This window comes from Crocodylus siamensis, chromosome 8 (assembly GCF_052110815.1).
Source record: "Crocodylus siamensis isolate JL-2025a chromosome 8, ASM5211081v1, whole genome shotgun sequence".
In the NCBI taxonomy this organism is placed as follows: Eukaryota; Metazoa; Chordata; order Crocodylia; family Crocodylidae; genus Crocodylus; species Crocodylus siamensis.
In genome coordinates this window covers 74,478,212-74,494,679 of record NC_143402.1, presented here as the reverse complement: position 1 = coordinate 74,494,679, position 16,468 = coordinate 74,478,212, and the positions used below count along the sequence as shown (strand labels likewise).

At 41.2% G+C, this 16,468-nt stretch overlaps 1 protein-coding gene across 3 annotated transcripts in view; it reads left to right on the top strand.

Moving 5' to 3' along the window:
* Positions 1-16,189, top strand: part of PRKCA (protein kinase C alpha) — a 302,378-nt gene extending 286,189 nt beyond the window's left edge. For all 3 annotated transcript variants that reach the window (XM_090061658.1, XM_090061659.1, XM_090061660.1), the window contains one exon: positions 8,149-16,189. In XM_090061658.1, coding sequence (XP_089917784.1) covers positions 8,149-8,310 — 162 coding nt within the window. In that variant the 3' untranslated portion in view covers positions 8,311-16,189. The remainder of the gene's footprint in view (positions 1-8,148) is intronic.
* Positions 16,190-16,468: the final 279 nt, after the last annotated feature.

The following is a 16,468-nucleotide window of genomic DNA, read 5'->3' as shown; positions in this document are numbered from 1 at the left end:
ATACAGGCTTCTACCAAAATGCATCAAGAAAAATTGAGCATGAGCATGGTAGTCTGATGTCCTTAGACAATCACTTTAAATCCAAGTCCTGCATTTGCACCTCCTTGTTACTGGTTTTACAGCATACCAGTGTTCTAGGAACTGATTCTCTTCATAGTGATTTTAGGGGGAAACAGTTTAAGAACTACAGGCTTTTTACATCGGCATTGAATTTTGTCAGTTTTCCAGAAAACTCTACTTAGTGAAAGCAACTTTGCAGCTGAAGTAGGGAAGAGATGCCTCTCCCCAGGCACGTGCAGTACCAGAGAGCAGTGAGACTTGGACAACAGGGTCAGACACGTGTTACCACAGCTGAGGTTCCCTCAGCACTTCCCTGGCTCATTACAGCATTGTACCACCGTGGCTAGGAGGAGCGTGACCATTTTTTTAAACATAACTGTGTTGAAACTTAAAAGAACATTTTCAGAATGCCCTATAGGTTTGCGTTAACACCTATACAAACAAGTTCTATAAAAGAACATAAAAACGAATTTTGCTAAGCTGCTCTCCAGAAGGTTAAACTACAATGATGTTTCTCCAAATCCTGTGGAAGTGTCCTGACAAGTAACTATTTCTTGTTGCTCGCTGTTTATCAGGGGACTTCATCTGACAACAGATAACATACACAAATCCGTCTTTCCAAAGTGACTCAGGAGTCAAAGTACCGCTAACTTTCAATTAGACAGAAAAACTCAAAAGCCTCTCTCTTCTAATCATTAGAACAAGCAGATAGGAGGCCCACTGTGCCCTTTATTTAAATACATGCTCATCAAGAAGAGAGGTAAATCCTGGATATAGAAGTGATGTTTGAAGTTTGGACAGTTGCACAATTAAGTCCTGTCCTTGGTGGAAAATGCATTTCTCGTTTGGAGCAATCAAACACCACTATGTTAATGTGCACACCACAGAATAAACTATTAAAAGAAAACCACGTTCATTTTGCTTAGCCTGGCATCCTGAAAGTTCAGCGTTAGACATGCTTCTCACAAGCGATAAGGTATAAACTGTTTTTTTAAATAATCAGTTCTGTTACAGATTGGGATTTTTCCAACTGTTGCTGATAGATTATCTTGCTAAAGAGGACTTGTCACCTTCACCACAAGCAAAAAAATTGAAGGAAGGCAGTTTCCTCCATCCTCCTTTTGTACTCATTTATCACTCATAAACAACCACCACACTTGACCCAGTATAAAAGGGAAAAACTCATATGATGGCAGACATAATGCTTGTACAACAGTCTCTAGCCTTTTTTTTTTCCGAAACTTCGAGCTGGTCTTAGCATGGCGCCCCTAGCCTGGACACTTGTCCTGAGTTTCTGATTTGTAAGAACACTCAATGCTGGGACGGCCCAACGAATGCCTGAATTCCTCCAAACATCTTTGTTCCCCAAAATTAAGCTAGAAAACTCCTATACGATAGCTTTTCTTGCAAGATTTGAGATAATTCCTGGTGCAGATTGGCTCTGAGCTGCTAAAGTAACTGTGGCTAGCGCTGCATTTTATTACTTCAGTACTGAACAGTGGTGACATGTGCGTGAACAGAGGTGAGAGACCAGTTGCCATTGGGGGCAGGACTTAAAAATGATTCCTGTTGTGGCCACAGTGATTTACACATCTTCATTTATAAGTATTTTAGACAGTAAGAGACATTTGTTAGTGTTTCAGCTTTTAGATTGGAAATCTGGAGTGTTCCCCAGGATTCAACTAAATGGAGAGAGGTTGGTCTCTAGGTAAAGCCTTCTGACTGCTGCACCTCTGGCTGAGATCTTCAGGGTAGGCTCTGAAGCAATAGATCCTACATCCTCGAAGGCTTGCGGGGGTGGGCAGAAGCTGAGCATCCTGTCTAGATAGCAGATCTCCGTCTAGCACCTCTTTGAGACGGGGGACCCTGCAGCTCAAATGCCTGAGACCCGAGTAGTCCAGCTCTCCCAAGCGCTGCCCCAGTAACTTTTGCGTATCCCCTTGCATATTCCACTGGAACTGCGGACCAGGGGGTAACCTCCTCACCTGCTGCGGTCTTTGTGGCACTTCGAGTAACACAGAGTTGGGACAGGATTCACCAAACCAGTCGTGCTTTATTGGACACAGGCAAGAGCTACAAAGTGGTCTAGAAAATAAAAGCGTTTGCCCACATTCCTGGCTTGGCCTCCTTACCCCTTGTACAAGTCCTCTGGGTCTTAGTCAACATCATTCTGGGATTCATCTTCTCTTCCTCCTGCCTAGCCCTGTCTTCCAGTCCTAGTCTCCACTTCCCTTTCTGGAGATTCAGTCCCCCTGAATGGCTTTTAGTCTCACCAGGAAATGTATTGCTTAGTTACAGCCTACTGGGAAGACCAGTCAGGTTAATGAAAGGCCTTGCTCCTGGCGGCTGCAGGTGGCTCCACAGCAGCAGCTGTGCACAAATGCCACCCTGGGAAAGTACCAGCTGCTGAAGGGACCAGAGAAGGCAGCAGAAGGCATGGGGATGTCTACACTTTCTCTCTGCCAGCCTTTACCATGCAGCAGAGGGGTGTACTGTCAGCATACGGAGAGCTCAGCTGCTATAAAGGAGCTTTGGGGCTGGATTCAGCTGAGTTCTTCTGGAAGAGCTTTGTAGACAGACAAATCAATCCAACTTCTCCTGAGAAAGTCCAAACAGGACAGGAAGAAATGCCACTGCTCATTTATATTTACTTCCTGGTCTATTCTAAGTCAGTGTTATGCTTGTGGAAGATGCCAGATAGCCTCAGAGACCGAATTCCTCATTTATCCACGGAGTATGTACAGCATGGGCTAGCTTGCACTCACTGCCGTGTGCATAACTTGAATAACAGGGGAGTTCAAACTCCACAGATCCAGGACTATTCAAGCAACAGCATGCGAGTCTTGAAATCCAAGCCAAGGAAATAATTATTGTGAGGGAGGAGGGGATACATTAGAGACAGTTCTAGGACCCCAAATGAAGATGCAGAACTTTACATAGTCATCAGTGGCAATAAAGAGCTGTTCAGAAAAGGACCTGAACCCTGGAACCAAACCCTCTTTTTCAGGAAGTAAGTTTCCAACTAGTAGGAGGGTCTGTTAGTAAGTTTTAGACAGCACGTACCATGAAACAGAAAATGAGTGGAAATAAAGCTGATATGTAATGACAAGCTAATGATGCAAATAATGTTGCTGTCTGAACACTCTAAGCAGTAATAAATGCAGTAAGGCTTGTCATGGCACATCTGGATGAAAAATTCAGAACTGCTGATAAGACTTAAGTCATGCAAGAAAGGCAGGTCTAGACAAGGAACTTTTTTTTTTTTTATTTATTTCTCTTTACCTCCACAATTGTGAGCAATAGAGAGAACCCTAGACAGGCACCTTGCTGCCAGAAGCATTTAACACCATGTACAAATTAAATCTTTTCTGAAAATGAATTGATGACGGAATTTAAAAAAGTTTGTGGCCCATCCCTTCCAAGCACTCTGTATGTTGCTCTCGCCAGTGAACCTGAGTGGCCATAAGCAATCTATGTATGCAGGACTTAATGAAGTTGCTCTTCATGGCTACTATGTATTCCAGAATGCAGGCTGGAAAAGCTCCTTTAGAGACACATTTCCTAAGAAAAGATGCCAAAGCCATACATACAGAATGTGGAATGGGCAGGTAATGCTCAGGCAGAGGAAGATGCTGCCTTTCATTAAATACAGAGTTAGCTCGGGGTCAACTATTAGCAATTTGTCGAGGAACATAAATATCCCCCATTCCATCCCTGTATACAACATTGCCTTAAAACCACTAAGCAGCAAAGCACGCACCAAGTGTAGGCCCTTAATTATGTTCTTTCGCAATGTTACTGGTATTTGACAAAAACACGAGCAGCTTGGGGTTTTTGTCACCGTCCAACGTGTGTTCAAAATATCTTTATTCAGTCTGTCCAGCAGTAATAAAGCAGGTACGGGGCAGATGGAAGAGTCGAAACTTCTGCCCATTATCAGAACTACGTGGTAATAGGATTCAGGAGCCAAGCGGTTAGACTTCCGGTGGCAAAAATTTGTTGTAATGGTTCAACTTCCTTACTTCAGCTAGTAAGTTTCTATTACATTTTTGAAAAGCCCATACACTCAAACCTTATTGGGCACAATTTTTCAGAAACCTGAAAGAGTTTCTGAGAGCTCTTTAAAAACAGAAAAAGAAAGAAAAAAACCTTTCCTCGAAGGTTGGACTTTGAACTGACTGCCATGCTTGCAGATCACTCGAACGCTAATGGTGGGGCATTGTTGTTTTCATGCAACAGTTCTTCAGACAATTTTACCCCTTCACTACAATTCTGTTCATTCTTATTCTTCAGCACTGCTGTACCAAAATGCATTGGCTTCAGTGGGCACCGAGGTGTTCGGTGAGCACATCTTTGGAAACTTGGGTGAAATAAGCAAACTAACACCTCTCTTTAATCAGCTGGAGTGCTTTTCTGCTTGTCCTGATAATACACTGAACAACTATCTTGTGAACGCTAGAGTGTACAGCTTACTTGACACAAGGCATCTTCTACCTAATACCACGAAGAATTCATTGCAGCTCAATTTAAACTTTTGTTATGAAGTTCCTAGTATGTGCTAGGTGCTACGTATGTGCTAGAAGGTAACTGGAAAGATTATAGTGAGCTGTTGCCAAAGTAACCTATAAACTGTCATTTGGCCACTTGCATTCCTCCAATTCCTTCTGCCCTCCAGTTTGCATTAGTGTAATATGGATGGGTGGATGATATCCTATGGATACTGCACAGGTTTATGTTACCATCTATTGCTTGAATAGACCATCTATACATTTAAAGATTGGGTCTTGATGAACAATATTCTCTTATTTCCAAGGTAGTGGCCTAGCACGTTGTTCTTACTTAAGGATGAATGCAAACTTGATTGTTATAGTTAGTGAGCAAAAGTGAAATAAAACTCCCAAGAACTCTACAAAAGCAAGAAACAAAACACTTTACAGAAATCAGCAGAGAGGAAAAGCACAAGTAGTCCTTTTCTTAATACTGCCATACACTAGTAAAACCAAAGAGCATTGCAATAACCCAGTGTACCATTCAGGATATTCGAAGTCCAATTCTCCTCAACTCAGCACTCTGTTTCTCCCAACCAGGTTAATATGCTCTTTCCATTCCCCCATCCTTTTTCCTTGCCTTTAATGCAACTTTGCTCTCTGAGTGTTTTCTGCATTACTCAAAGCTTTCCTTTTTGTGAAATCCTGAGTGCTTCACTTTCATTTTCCGATTGACTCAGGTTCAGTCTGATGCACGCACAAGATTATTATTGCACAGCTGGCCACCAGGAACAGAGGGTCCTTCCTGTTAGACTCCAGAGAAAGAACTGTTGCGTCTTGAGCCCATAACAGCAATGTACTGTTTGTTATTAGGATACATCCACCGTCTTGACTTCCCCTCTGACTGGGGAGTCAGGGTGGAGCACACACTGGTAATTCGGTTCTTTGGCTCTCCAGTCAAAGCCTGGAGAGACACAGGTGATCATAGCTTCCACAGTACTCTGTGGGAGTGATTGAAATCACCTCTGTATATGCGATAGCCACAAGGACTTCAGTGTTTAAGAAGGAGTAGACTGCAGATAAGCAGCAAAGATGGGACAGTGTTCCTGTGTGTGCCTCCAGGAGGGCTGTTGGTGGCCGAATGCCACATTTCCACAAGCGTGCAAATTCCATAATAGTCTAGTACAGTGATTTTAAACCAGGGTATCATTCCATGGGGTACCACGCACATTGGCACTGTTGGGTGTTAAAAACATTCTGACATGTTGTGATCTTTCATTGAGCAGAAGAATTGCTCTAGTAATTTGTAGTCAGAAAATTAGTAAGTGCTAGAAACTGGCATTTTCCAAGTCTTAAAAGGTTGACACCACTGCTCTGGTGGTTTGTCTACTGGGGGATGCCAGTGCCTGAACTTCAGTCCACACTCCTGCAGTTGCAACTACCACCTCTGTAGTACTAAGACGACTCAAATATCCAATAATACTTAATGCATGTAATCTTATTCACATGGTAGTTCCCCCAGAATGTAGACATTGGTTTTTTTCATCTAAGGTAGGGGGAGCATTAGGTTTCCTCCATGCATCTCCTTTGCAGTATTACTGCTAAAAATAATTCAACCTCCTAATGCCATTTCAGAAGAGATCTTCCAGTGAACAGGTAGCCAGTACTGATTATACTTCCCATGCAGTGTGAATGTATAAAGCTTTGTGCACAGATGAAGCACAGTGCATACCCTCATTGGGCAAGTATGCAGCAATGTACACAAACGTGTGCTGGACATATCTTGCATCAAAGTCATAACAATGTAGCAGGCTATAAACCTGTGACAAGGGGCTGTTAAATTCTGGAACTGGAGGACAGCTCTCCTGTATTTTAGCTCCACTAGCCAAGCGACGCAAGCGTGCACCCAGGGTTGTACGCCCCCCTTACCTTGAGGGAGTTTGAACCTGCATCTCTGCCTGCCTAGCTGAATACTTTGAATTCTTGTGCCACAAACTGGCCATTGCTTGGGTCTTTTTTCAGCATGCCGTTTGAAGGTGGCCTCCAGGTAGCCAAGAGGGAAAGAGATGAGGCCAGAATGTAGACTAAAGGAGATGTGGCTCAGAAAGGAGCAGGTCCTGGGTTCTTGTATCTCCTGGTAGTGCTTGTTGTCTCTATTATCCACAGACTAGTAAATGTAAGGGGCACTGGCTTCAAAAGCAGCACTGGAGAAGTGTCTGGATGATGCCAAGCTGGTACTGAGGGGATTTACTACTGCATTGGGAAATCCAAGAGATGCAGGCTCAGACGTACTCTGGGCAAGGCAGGGGGTCTCTGGGCTAACTACTCAGCTAAGGGAGAATAAATGTGGTGGGGTTCACTCTCTTCCCACATTTTTTCATGACTTACACTTTGATACACATGCACATATCCAGCCAGTTTCATACAGTGTATATGCATGCATGCATGCATGCATGCTTACACAGCCACAGCATAACAGCAGGGCAAAAAACAGGTAGGTAGCTAGCTAGAAAGCTGCCACTTACACACAGTAAGGGGAAGAGAATTTCACCCTTACTTCTTAAATATAAATAGTAGGGTGCAATCCTACTATGCCACAGATTATGAACATGTAGAGGTAGACTTGACACCAGCGATGTACGTGACACAGAATGTTACAGGCAACCCCTGCTTAATGCTGTTTTGCGATAATGCTCATTTTAAATTGATACCCGATTTCACTTAGCGCTCAGCGAGTTTCATTATAAAGCTTGTGGTTGCCATTAAAAACAACTGTGGTTGCCACTTGGTTGTCAAAAAGTTTTGATTTTGCTTAACGCTTGGTTTTTCAGGAACCAATTAAGAGCGCTAAGTGGGGATTGCCCATATTAACACTGTACAGTGACCTGCACTCATTTCGCTAGTGTTCAGTTAAAAGCACCTGTGAAGTCTGACTTAAGAGAATGGAGAAGTACAGTTAAGCACATGTAGCACACGTGTGCACGTTTGCGAGATGAAGGTGTAGATAGGTTAGTTATGATACCTTAACCAAACAAATTTCAACTCTGCTTCCAGTATGCACACTATGGCCTGTGGTAAATGGATCCAACTCTTCTCTTACACTAACATTTTGAGAAAATGCAACTCTCGTAAAGTTAAAAGTATCCCAGGTATTGCGTGAGCAATAGAGAACCAGACTTCATCTACAGGTTGAGAGCGTACTTTAAAAAGTGGTTATAGAAGGAAATATTGAAAAACTACCAAATGACTCACAAGGTAAAGTGTCATGTTTCGGGTGTGGTTTCACTGAAAATGTTGTTTTGTGTGTTCTTTTCTACGCCAGTGGGTCTCAGTATGTACGCCTCTTCCGTTTCTGCTACCTGTGCAAATAGACTAGAAAAAGGAGCACTATTTTCTTTCTTACTTTCCAAGCTCCGTTACCATCCATGTGTTATAACTTTCATTTTCTCTTCTCTTTGCACTGGGTTTTAACAGGGAGAAAAATTATATCTTGGCTATTTGTCAAATATGGGGAAACAACCCCCCATCCTTAATAACTTGCCAAGAGATGGAGCTGTGAAGTGCCATGGTCTTTCTCTAATTTTTTTTCTCCCTCTTACAGTGTGGCAAAGGTGCTGAAAACTTTGACAAGTTCTTTACCAGAGGACAACCAGTGTTAACACCGCCCGATCAGCTGGTCATTGCCAACATCGACCAAACAGATTTTGAAGGGTTCTCGTACATCAACCCGCAGTTCATACACCCCTTCTTACAAAATGTATGAACCTTACAGATACGAACAAGCTACACAGTGGGAAATGGTCCTTAATCCTAGAATTTTTAGGCCTTTGCCTTGTTGATTCCAGTTGGGCCTCAAAATTGTAGGGTTAGAAGCATAGGAGGAAGAAAAAGGCCAGTTATTAAGGATTTGACTTTGCAACAGAGATATTGTCTTAGAGATCACGTAATATACAGTATGTGCCCATTCATTCAGCGTGAAGTCACTACTGGCTATAGGTTACTCGTCTAAAGTTAAACTTTTTTGGTACATTATAATACTTTCATAAACTTCCGTTGTCATCTGCCCCTTGCCCACTAGCACTGGAATTTTTAACTAAACCACACTGGGGGGAAATTTTTTTTAAAAAAAAGCATAGAGTGGACTAAAAATTCCCAAACACCATAAAATGGAAAGCCTTCCGATCTTAATGCAGATGGCATAAGAAGCGAGCACCTAGCCCGGAGGGACCGCTCCTCCTCTAGGGCTTCCCAATGATTCCCAATAGAGTGATAGCACAAGAGCCTGAAAAGGAAGGGTAACCAGGAGGGCATCATGGAAAACTTCAAACCAAAAAAAGAGTTGTTTTAAAAACATGAAATAAAGTCAGACTCTTGGGCTTTGTCAGTTGATCACGTGAGGCAGAGACAAATGTAAGAACAGAATAGTGGCCAGATGTTTTTCAAACATTGCAAATATCAGATGTTAGTTCAAGAGTGAAACTGCATATTTAATACTGCTACTACTACTAATAATAATACTTCTATTACTTTAATCTCCATGAGATTATTCTGTGATCCAGGGTGCCATTCTTAGTTGTACTGATTTAATTTACAGCAGTCATGATTTTGTTGTTAGACAGTCCCATTAAAAATCTTTTTGCTATTTAAAAAAAAAAAACCCTTCGTTTAGCTAAGTGTGCAACAGAACTGTAACTCCATGTGCCCTACTTGGATATATTTAATATGATGCAGGATAGGGTGGTAAGTGAAAGCACTCTATGCAATAACTTACTGAAAGTACATAGCTCAGTCACTTCTTGCTTTTCCCAAGATCCTTAGGAAAATAAAAATGAGACTTTCTAAAAAAATCATCCCTTTTAACATTTCTTTAAACTGCTGGAGCTGTGGAATAATGGAGCCAATAAGGAAAAAAACCAGCCAAGCTGTTTTATCGGTTGAAGGGAATTTAATGTTTTGCATATGCTTCATGCAATGAAATTTGTATGTTTAGTGACAAACCTTAATAACAAGGGTTAATAATAAGCAAATCTATATTGACATAATCGCATCAAATATAAAGAGTATTATAAAAATTTTATAAAAGCAAAATTGTGCTATATTTGTGAAGGTTCTTGTTCTGAATGACATGATTTAGATCTAGTTTAATGTTTTATTGCTTTCATTTTGGGTTTTTTTATTTTTGTTTCTGGATAGTTTCAATGGCATAGGTTATTTTTTTTAGGGTTTTTTTAAATGTAGATCTACCTGTAAACAATAATGGCTACCTGCAGGTTTTATACGGGAGTCGATTTGGCTGTCATTTCATGTCTGCTTTTTACTTGCAAAAAAGAGCAAAACATTTTATTTGCAATGATGGACACCATAATAAATACAGTCCTCTCCTCTCCTGTCCATCACCTGGTAAAAATAATTGATATTTCCTCTTAGCACTTACTAGAACATATTGATTCAAAGATCAGTAAATACTTTTGTGCATATTTTAGTTTTGTTACAGCATGTAAAATGATATTGTTATTGTGTTATCCTTTTCTTTTAAATCCGTTTGCCTTGGTAATGTTAACAACCTTGGGCACTGTTTGCCTCTGGACGTGCATGTCAATGCCAGAAGCATGTTGTCTCAATACCTGCATGCAGAGTGATGACCATTGTTCCAGCATGCAAACATACTCTCATGCAAAGTAGAACATTTGCCATAAGACTTACAATTGTATCCAAACCTGTAATGGGGGAGCAACTCACTTATCCGTTTTATTACAACAACGCATTTAAACTGTGCCAAAAGAACCCAGACAAACAGGGTAGGGAAAAAACACACACTATGCATAAAGGGTCCAATCTTGCAAATTCTTCCTCATAGAAATAGTCATTGCTTAGCAAGCGATCAGTCACTCACCGACTAGTGCAGTCCAGCTATCAGTGGGTAAAATCAAGTAGGCTTAAAACTAATGCACCTCTTCCGCTCTCAAAAGCTGTATTTTGCATGTAAGTGATGCCTAGTCTGGACATTCTCCATATGAATTCATTTGACTCGCACCTAGTCCCAGTATGATCACTAAGATGGCTGACTGCACATCTGAGTGAATGTGTTCACAACTGGACCTTAAATCAACAAGCAGCCCCAGATTACTGGAGAACTGAACCTTTTCAAAGCATAGAGAAGCAAGGGAGGAACATTATGGTCAGAACCAGAACCAGAACCTAGGCTATTGCCCAACCACAAAAAATACTAAAACAAAGCTCAAGCCACATTAGAGACTGAAAAATTGTTCTGTGTCAAAATATTAAACTAGCCCAAGAAGAAGTTCTCGTTTGTCATTCATGCATCTTTAAACAGTGTGGGTATTCAACGTAAAGCGTGTTAACATTTACAGTATTTTGCAATCCTCTATAATTTTTCTAGCTACTTACTAGCATTTAACCTGATACACAGGATAGGGATGGCAGGATATCACACCATAGACGATAGTAGGCCTGGCAGATTACTTGAACTAATTATATTTCAAATAGCTATGGACTCTTAACGTCACTCGTTAAAATGCAGCACAGCCAGTGCTGTCTGTGTGGGTGATATCTGGATAATAGGTAATGAAGAAACTGTGAAAAGGAAGAGACAGAGAGGAATACGAAGGCACAAGAGAGCTAGAGGTGAGAAAAGAGAGCCAGGGACGCTAAGTAGAATGGCACCATGCTAAAAACGGCCAGGAGATCAAGTGGGTTAGGGATGCTAGAGAAGGTCTTTCTGCCCCAGGATCAGATGTCGGTGGTGAAGTGGAGCTCTGTTCTGGAGCACCGGCCTTTTGGTCATACACTCGTGTTCGCTAAACAGGGCAGCCCATGGCAGAGCAGGACAAAGAACCGGTCCAACATCCAAACAAAACTCCTATTCAGGGCTTAGCTCATTTTCTATTCTTTTTCTTAAGCACTTGCATTTACTCTGCAACTTTTAAAATTAGGAGCAGGAAGTCCTCTCTGACCTTGTTACCGCAAAGCTTCAGTGTTTGTGACATCTCACGTGTTCTTCTGTAGGAAACTGTAATGCTAACAAGATACTGTGAGCTCACTAGTCCTGCAAGATCAAAACTATGGGTGCATCAACACGTTGCCCTAGGGCGAGGTAGCGCTGCGCTTCATCGCTGTCTGGCGCACTATGGCAACGTTGCAGTCACTTGGGTCTACCCATGCGATTGTCAGCTAGGTCGCTGTAGCAGCTCATGTCCTGGTATAGCACGTTGCTGTGGCAACATGGTGGTGAAATCTAACCATGTGTCATGCACATGGCTCAGTAACCGCCCATACTTTAGTACTTCCAAAGGGAAGTACAAAAGCACAGCACCACAGCAATGTCGCTGTATGGCAACGTGTAGATGTGCCCAATGTTAGGCAAAGCAGTGAAAAAGGGACTAAATGGACGTGAGCCTTAGCCACTGCTCACAGCAAACGCGGATGCTTGGAGCACCCCTTTAAATACAGGTTCACAAGGTGCATCCAATGGCTTGCCCATTATGTGGAAATTTATAAATAGGAAAAAAACCACAAGTGTGCAGCAAGCGTGTTCCTCATGCTATTTCATTACAGCTATTTATTTCCATGTTATCTGTTTCCAAGACCTGGCTATCACGTGTTCATGGACATTAAAAATGAGGACAATTAAGTCTGAACTACTCTCCCATCACTTGAAGGCTACATCAGAAAGCTTATAGAAGAAGAACTGAAACAACGTTGCATTCAAAAGTTTCTAATTAGCCAATTGGATAAAATCCCAAGTGCATTCTGCTCCCCTTGATTTTAAAAGGAGTTGCAAGCACAGTTCAAGATCTCCCAATATTGGGAAATATTGTGAAAACACTGTAGGCTTTTAGATAACAATCAATATTGTGTATTAATTGGCTTGAAGGTAGATAAATGCAGAGGTGTTCTAAGAGCTTGTTAAAAACCTTGAATTCATGAACTTTCAGTTGAGAAGGCTCTTTGCTCTGAACTGAAATTCAAAACCTACTTCCCTTAGATAGATCTGTTTTTTGAAAAAAAGTTCAACTTCTTTCTCAGACTCAGAGAGTTAGGGCTGGAAGGGATCCCCAGAGCCGTTATCCAGCCTAAGCTTCTGCTCAATGCAGGATTCCCCTGGGGAAACGATTCCAAAGAAACGTTTGTCTAATCTCCACTTAATTATAAAACCACCATGCACTGGTGGGATTTGATCTTACAATCTCATTATCTTCCCAATAGTAGAGGCCAACAGCCTCACCATTGCACCACTGACAAACTTTGCATAAGCAATTATTCGAAAGTAACAAGTGGCGTATCACGTCACGCTTTGTGAAAACCTTTCTGTAGATGTAACATCCCCCATATCTCAAGCTGAAGACAGGGAACGACTATAGAGCTGAATAAGCTTTAGAATAAATAGAATGAGTGTTTTCCTAGCAACGGATGAACCTACCCCTACACAGAAGACTAACACGGGGCCTTTGGACAACTTCAGTAACCCTTAGGCTTCTTGCAAGCAGTGCAGTGCTGGACTCTAGGCCTTGTGCTGACCCTGTGGATTTTCCTGTGGGGATAACACCCTTCAAGTCCTCATTCACATCATATTGACTTCAGCGGGACTAAATACATGGGTACTGTAGGGAAAGAGAGTTTGCAGGAAAGAGCCAGGTCCTCTGCAGTCTGTTCCCATGCCTTTCTAAAAATTACAATTCCAGCTCAGTCCAGTTCAGAAATGTCTTTCTGTATGTGGGAAATTGCATCTTTTCATAGTTTGCAGAAAAAAATGAACTTGTTTTACAAGGCATAAATGCCATAGAAAATTCTATTCTGAAAAAACCATCCATCTGTTTCCAGAGTAACCTATAGCACACATACACGGTGGTTCTTTAACGTCCTTCCTGCCTTGCATGCCAAGTCTCACTGAAGACCCTGCTACTCCTACAAAAAACAGACTGAAATGCTCATTTCCTAGCAGGACAGGCACAGTGTAAAGCCCCAGGGCTGAAATTACTGATAATACTTGGGAGGTCAAGTTTTCATTCAGAGCACAAGGGACCCCATTTGATAAATCTTCAAAACTGGTAGAAATCTTATTTATGATATTCGATTCATAGTACCCATGCTAAGCTGCCAGGGAATTTCTGGAAGGAGTTAATGTTTTGTTAATTATCTTTTACTCCCAGGAATCATTAGTGTACCTGGGTTTCATCTCTTTACAATGATCTCTGGCAAATACCAGAACTTGGTTGTTTCTTTGTGCGACAGGTAGGGAAACATTTAGCTACAGGGTAGTAAAACAGGATGTATAGAAGCCAAGCTGCTTTCTTCAATTCATAATCTTAGAAACTCTGAAATGCTTAAGAGTCATATAAAATATTGACTCAGTAACCACGTGCTATTTCATATCACCTAATAACTGTGCCAGTAAAGACTGGCAATTAAACAGCCTTATGAATAACCTGCACTAAAGCCCTCCTGTTTGCAAGAAAAGTCTCCAAAGAAAGGGGTGCACTAGTGTTGCGAGTGCAGATCTGGAGCACACAAGTCCTAACCCCAGGTCTGTCACTGACTGCCTCTGTGGCCTTGGGCAAGTTACTTATCCTCTCTGCCTCAGTTACCCCATCTGTAAAATGGGGATAATAATACTTACTTAGTCCTCACAGCAACTTGTGCATGTGAGGACTGCTTAGTTAATGTTTCTAATACATTTACTATTAAGGGTATTATGTAAGTATTATTATAATTTGTAATATCAAATCAGTTTATTCAAGTCACACGGTGTTGCTGGATATACCATGCTATTTCTACTTTTTTATATAAAACTTTAGTAATTCTTCTAAAACCATTTAAAACAAACAAACACTGATATTTCTTATAAGAGCTGGAGTCCAGCTTTGCTCTGATTAGTTCAAGTCAGATAGTAACGCAAAGTGTTGCTTTCTGTGTGTATAGAAGTCAGTTGCACTACCTGTTTTCCAACTTCTGAGATATGTATGGTTTTAAAAAATATATATGTAAATGGAAGTCTTAGCAGAATTGATTATTGTAGAGCAAAATCCTCGTGGCTAAATAAAACGGTCACAGGTGTTTTCTAGTAATGCTCAGTAGCATCTCCCAATAAAAAGGAGAAATGTTTTGTTTACAACTGGCCCAAAGAGGATTTTTTTTCAGCCGGTAATTTAACCAGATCCTGCTTTCAACTATCTTCACGCTTTTCTTTTGCTCGTCTGCGACACTGTCTACAATTCACATTTAAGGAAACCAGTCCTAGGAAACTATATTCTCTTTCCATCAAGATTTAGTAAAAGTTCAGTAACGTCTAGAATAGATTTTAAACAGAGAAACCCAAAGCCTACAGCCACAACTTTTGATAATGGGCTTCCTAACCTGCCTCTATTGTAGCCATGCTGGATTTCACACCAGTTTTACTGGTAAAACTTCACTGACTTCCTTCTAAATTTCTATTAGCACCGGTAGCAAAACTTCCCATTCACCATTGACTTCCCTGGAAGTCAGATTAGGTGTAAATTAGTGAGATAAGAATCTGCATTTATGTCAATGGAAGCAGATTTGGTCATTAATTTCTTGCTAGAAAACCAGAAAGTCTTCAGCTAATACCATTTCACTTTTACAGTTTTTAAGGAAGAATTAAGCATTGTAATAAAAGAGATTTGTCTTTAATCCTTGCTAAAGATCTTAAAAATAAGATTTTTGAGATGATCAAAACGTAAGTTTGCCCCCCTCCAACCGAACAGCTGTTCTTCGGGAATCGTTCACGGTAGAACTCAGTCCTGCAAGGCACTCAGTTGCTCTGACCTTGGTATGGCAGGGTACTAATGAATGTATTTTAAATTGAAGCACATGAGCGGTCCCATTAAAACCAATGGAACTACTCAAAAACACTTGTAATACACACCCTTCAGTATTTTACTGGTTTCAGGACTAGTGTTCAGCAGCTTGCGGGACTGAGCCCAACAGCTGCAAAGCAACAAAACAGTCAGCATGCAGTGAAACCCATCCCTGTTCAGCAAAGCTGATAAATTCTTGCTTGCCCATAAGAAGCACATGTTTGTCCCACCAAGCGCTTTGCTGGATCCGAACCAGAACAAGCCGTCTTGCTGTAATGATACACTTGTCTAACACTGTAACTTGCTTCCCCCAGAAAGAGGGGGAAGCGGTCAAACTTCAAGTTACTATGAATGTAAGAAAAAAAATGAAGCCTTTGTTGCCTCTTAAGCTTAAATATGCAGCTCAGAATTACTTGTATTATAACCTTTTAGCCAGAGAATGTAGAATACAGGAAAAGTGTCTCAAGTCCTTGCTCGTTAAGGTTAACATCCTCTGATCTTTTTTAAGAAGGGATAATGCTACCTATACTGCTGAACATCACTTTATAGACCCAAGCTTTGTAAAACCCAAGGGAAGAAAAGAATTTTATTCTTCTTTAATTGCAAGATATTATAGGAAAAATGTGAAGAGGCCGTTCATTTCTCAAAACAAAACATTGGAAGTATAGCGGGCACGCTTGATGTAAAGATTACCGTAATTTTTTCTTAATTCTTACAAACTTTAATATTTGTTTGCATGATATGCTTTTGTTAAATATGAATTGTAGTTTGAAAGCAAGTGTGTATGAATAAAGATCTCTATCATTACGTGGTGTTCTCTTTTTGGTGTATGTCCTTTGTGACATTTCAGTGGCAGAAGTCTTTGCTCCAGAGCAGAGGTTCCCAAAACTTTCTTCTTGCATCCCCCCTTCCAGACGTACCAGCTGCCCACATACCCTACCAGCATGTTTTTAAATCAGCGTTTCTCCTGTGTACTGTCCCCCCAGGGGCATGCATACCACAGTTTGGGAACCCCTGCTCTACAGCCAAGTATGGATCTTACCTCAGCTTCAGCTTTTCCCCATACCATGTAGTTGTGTTAATCCA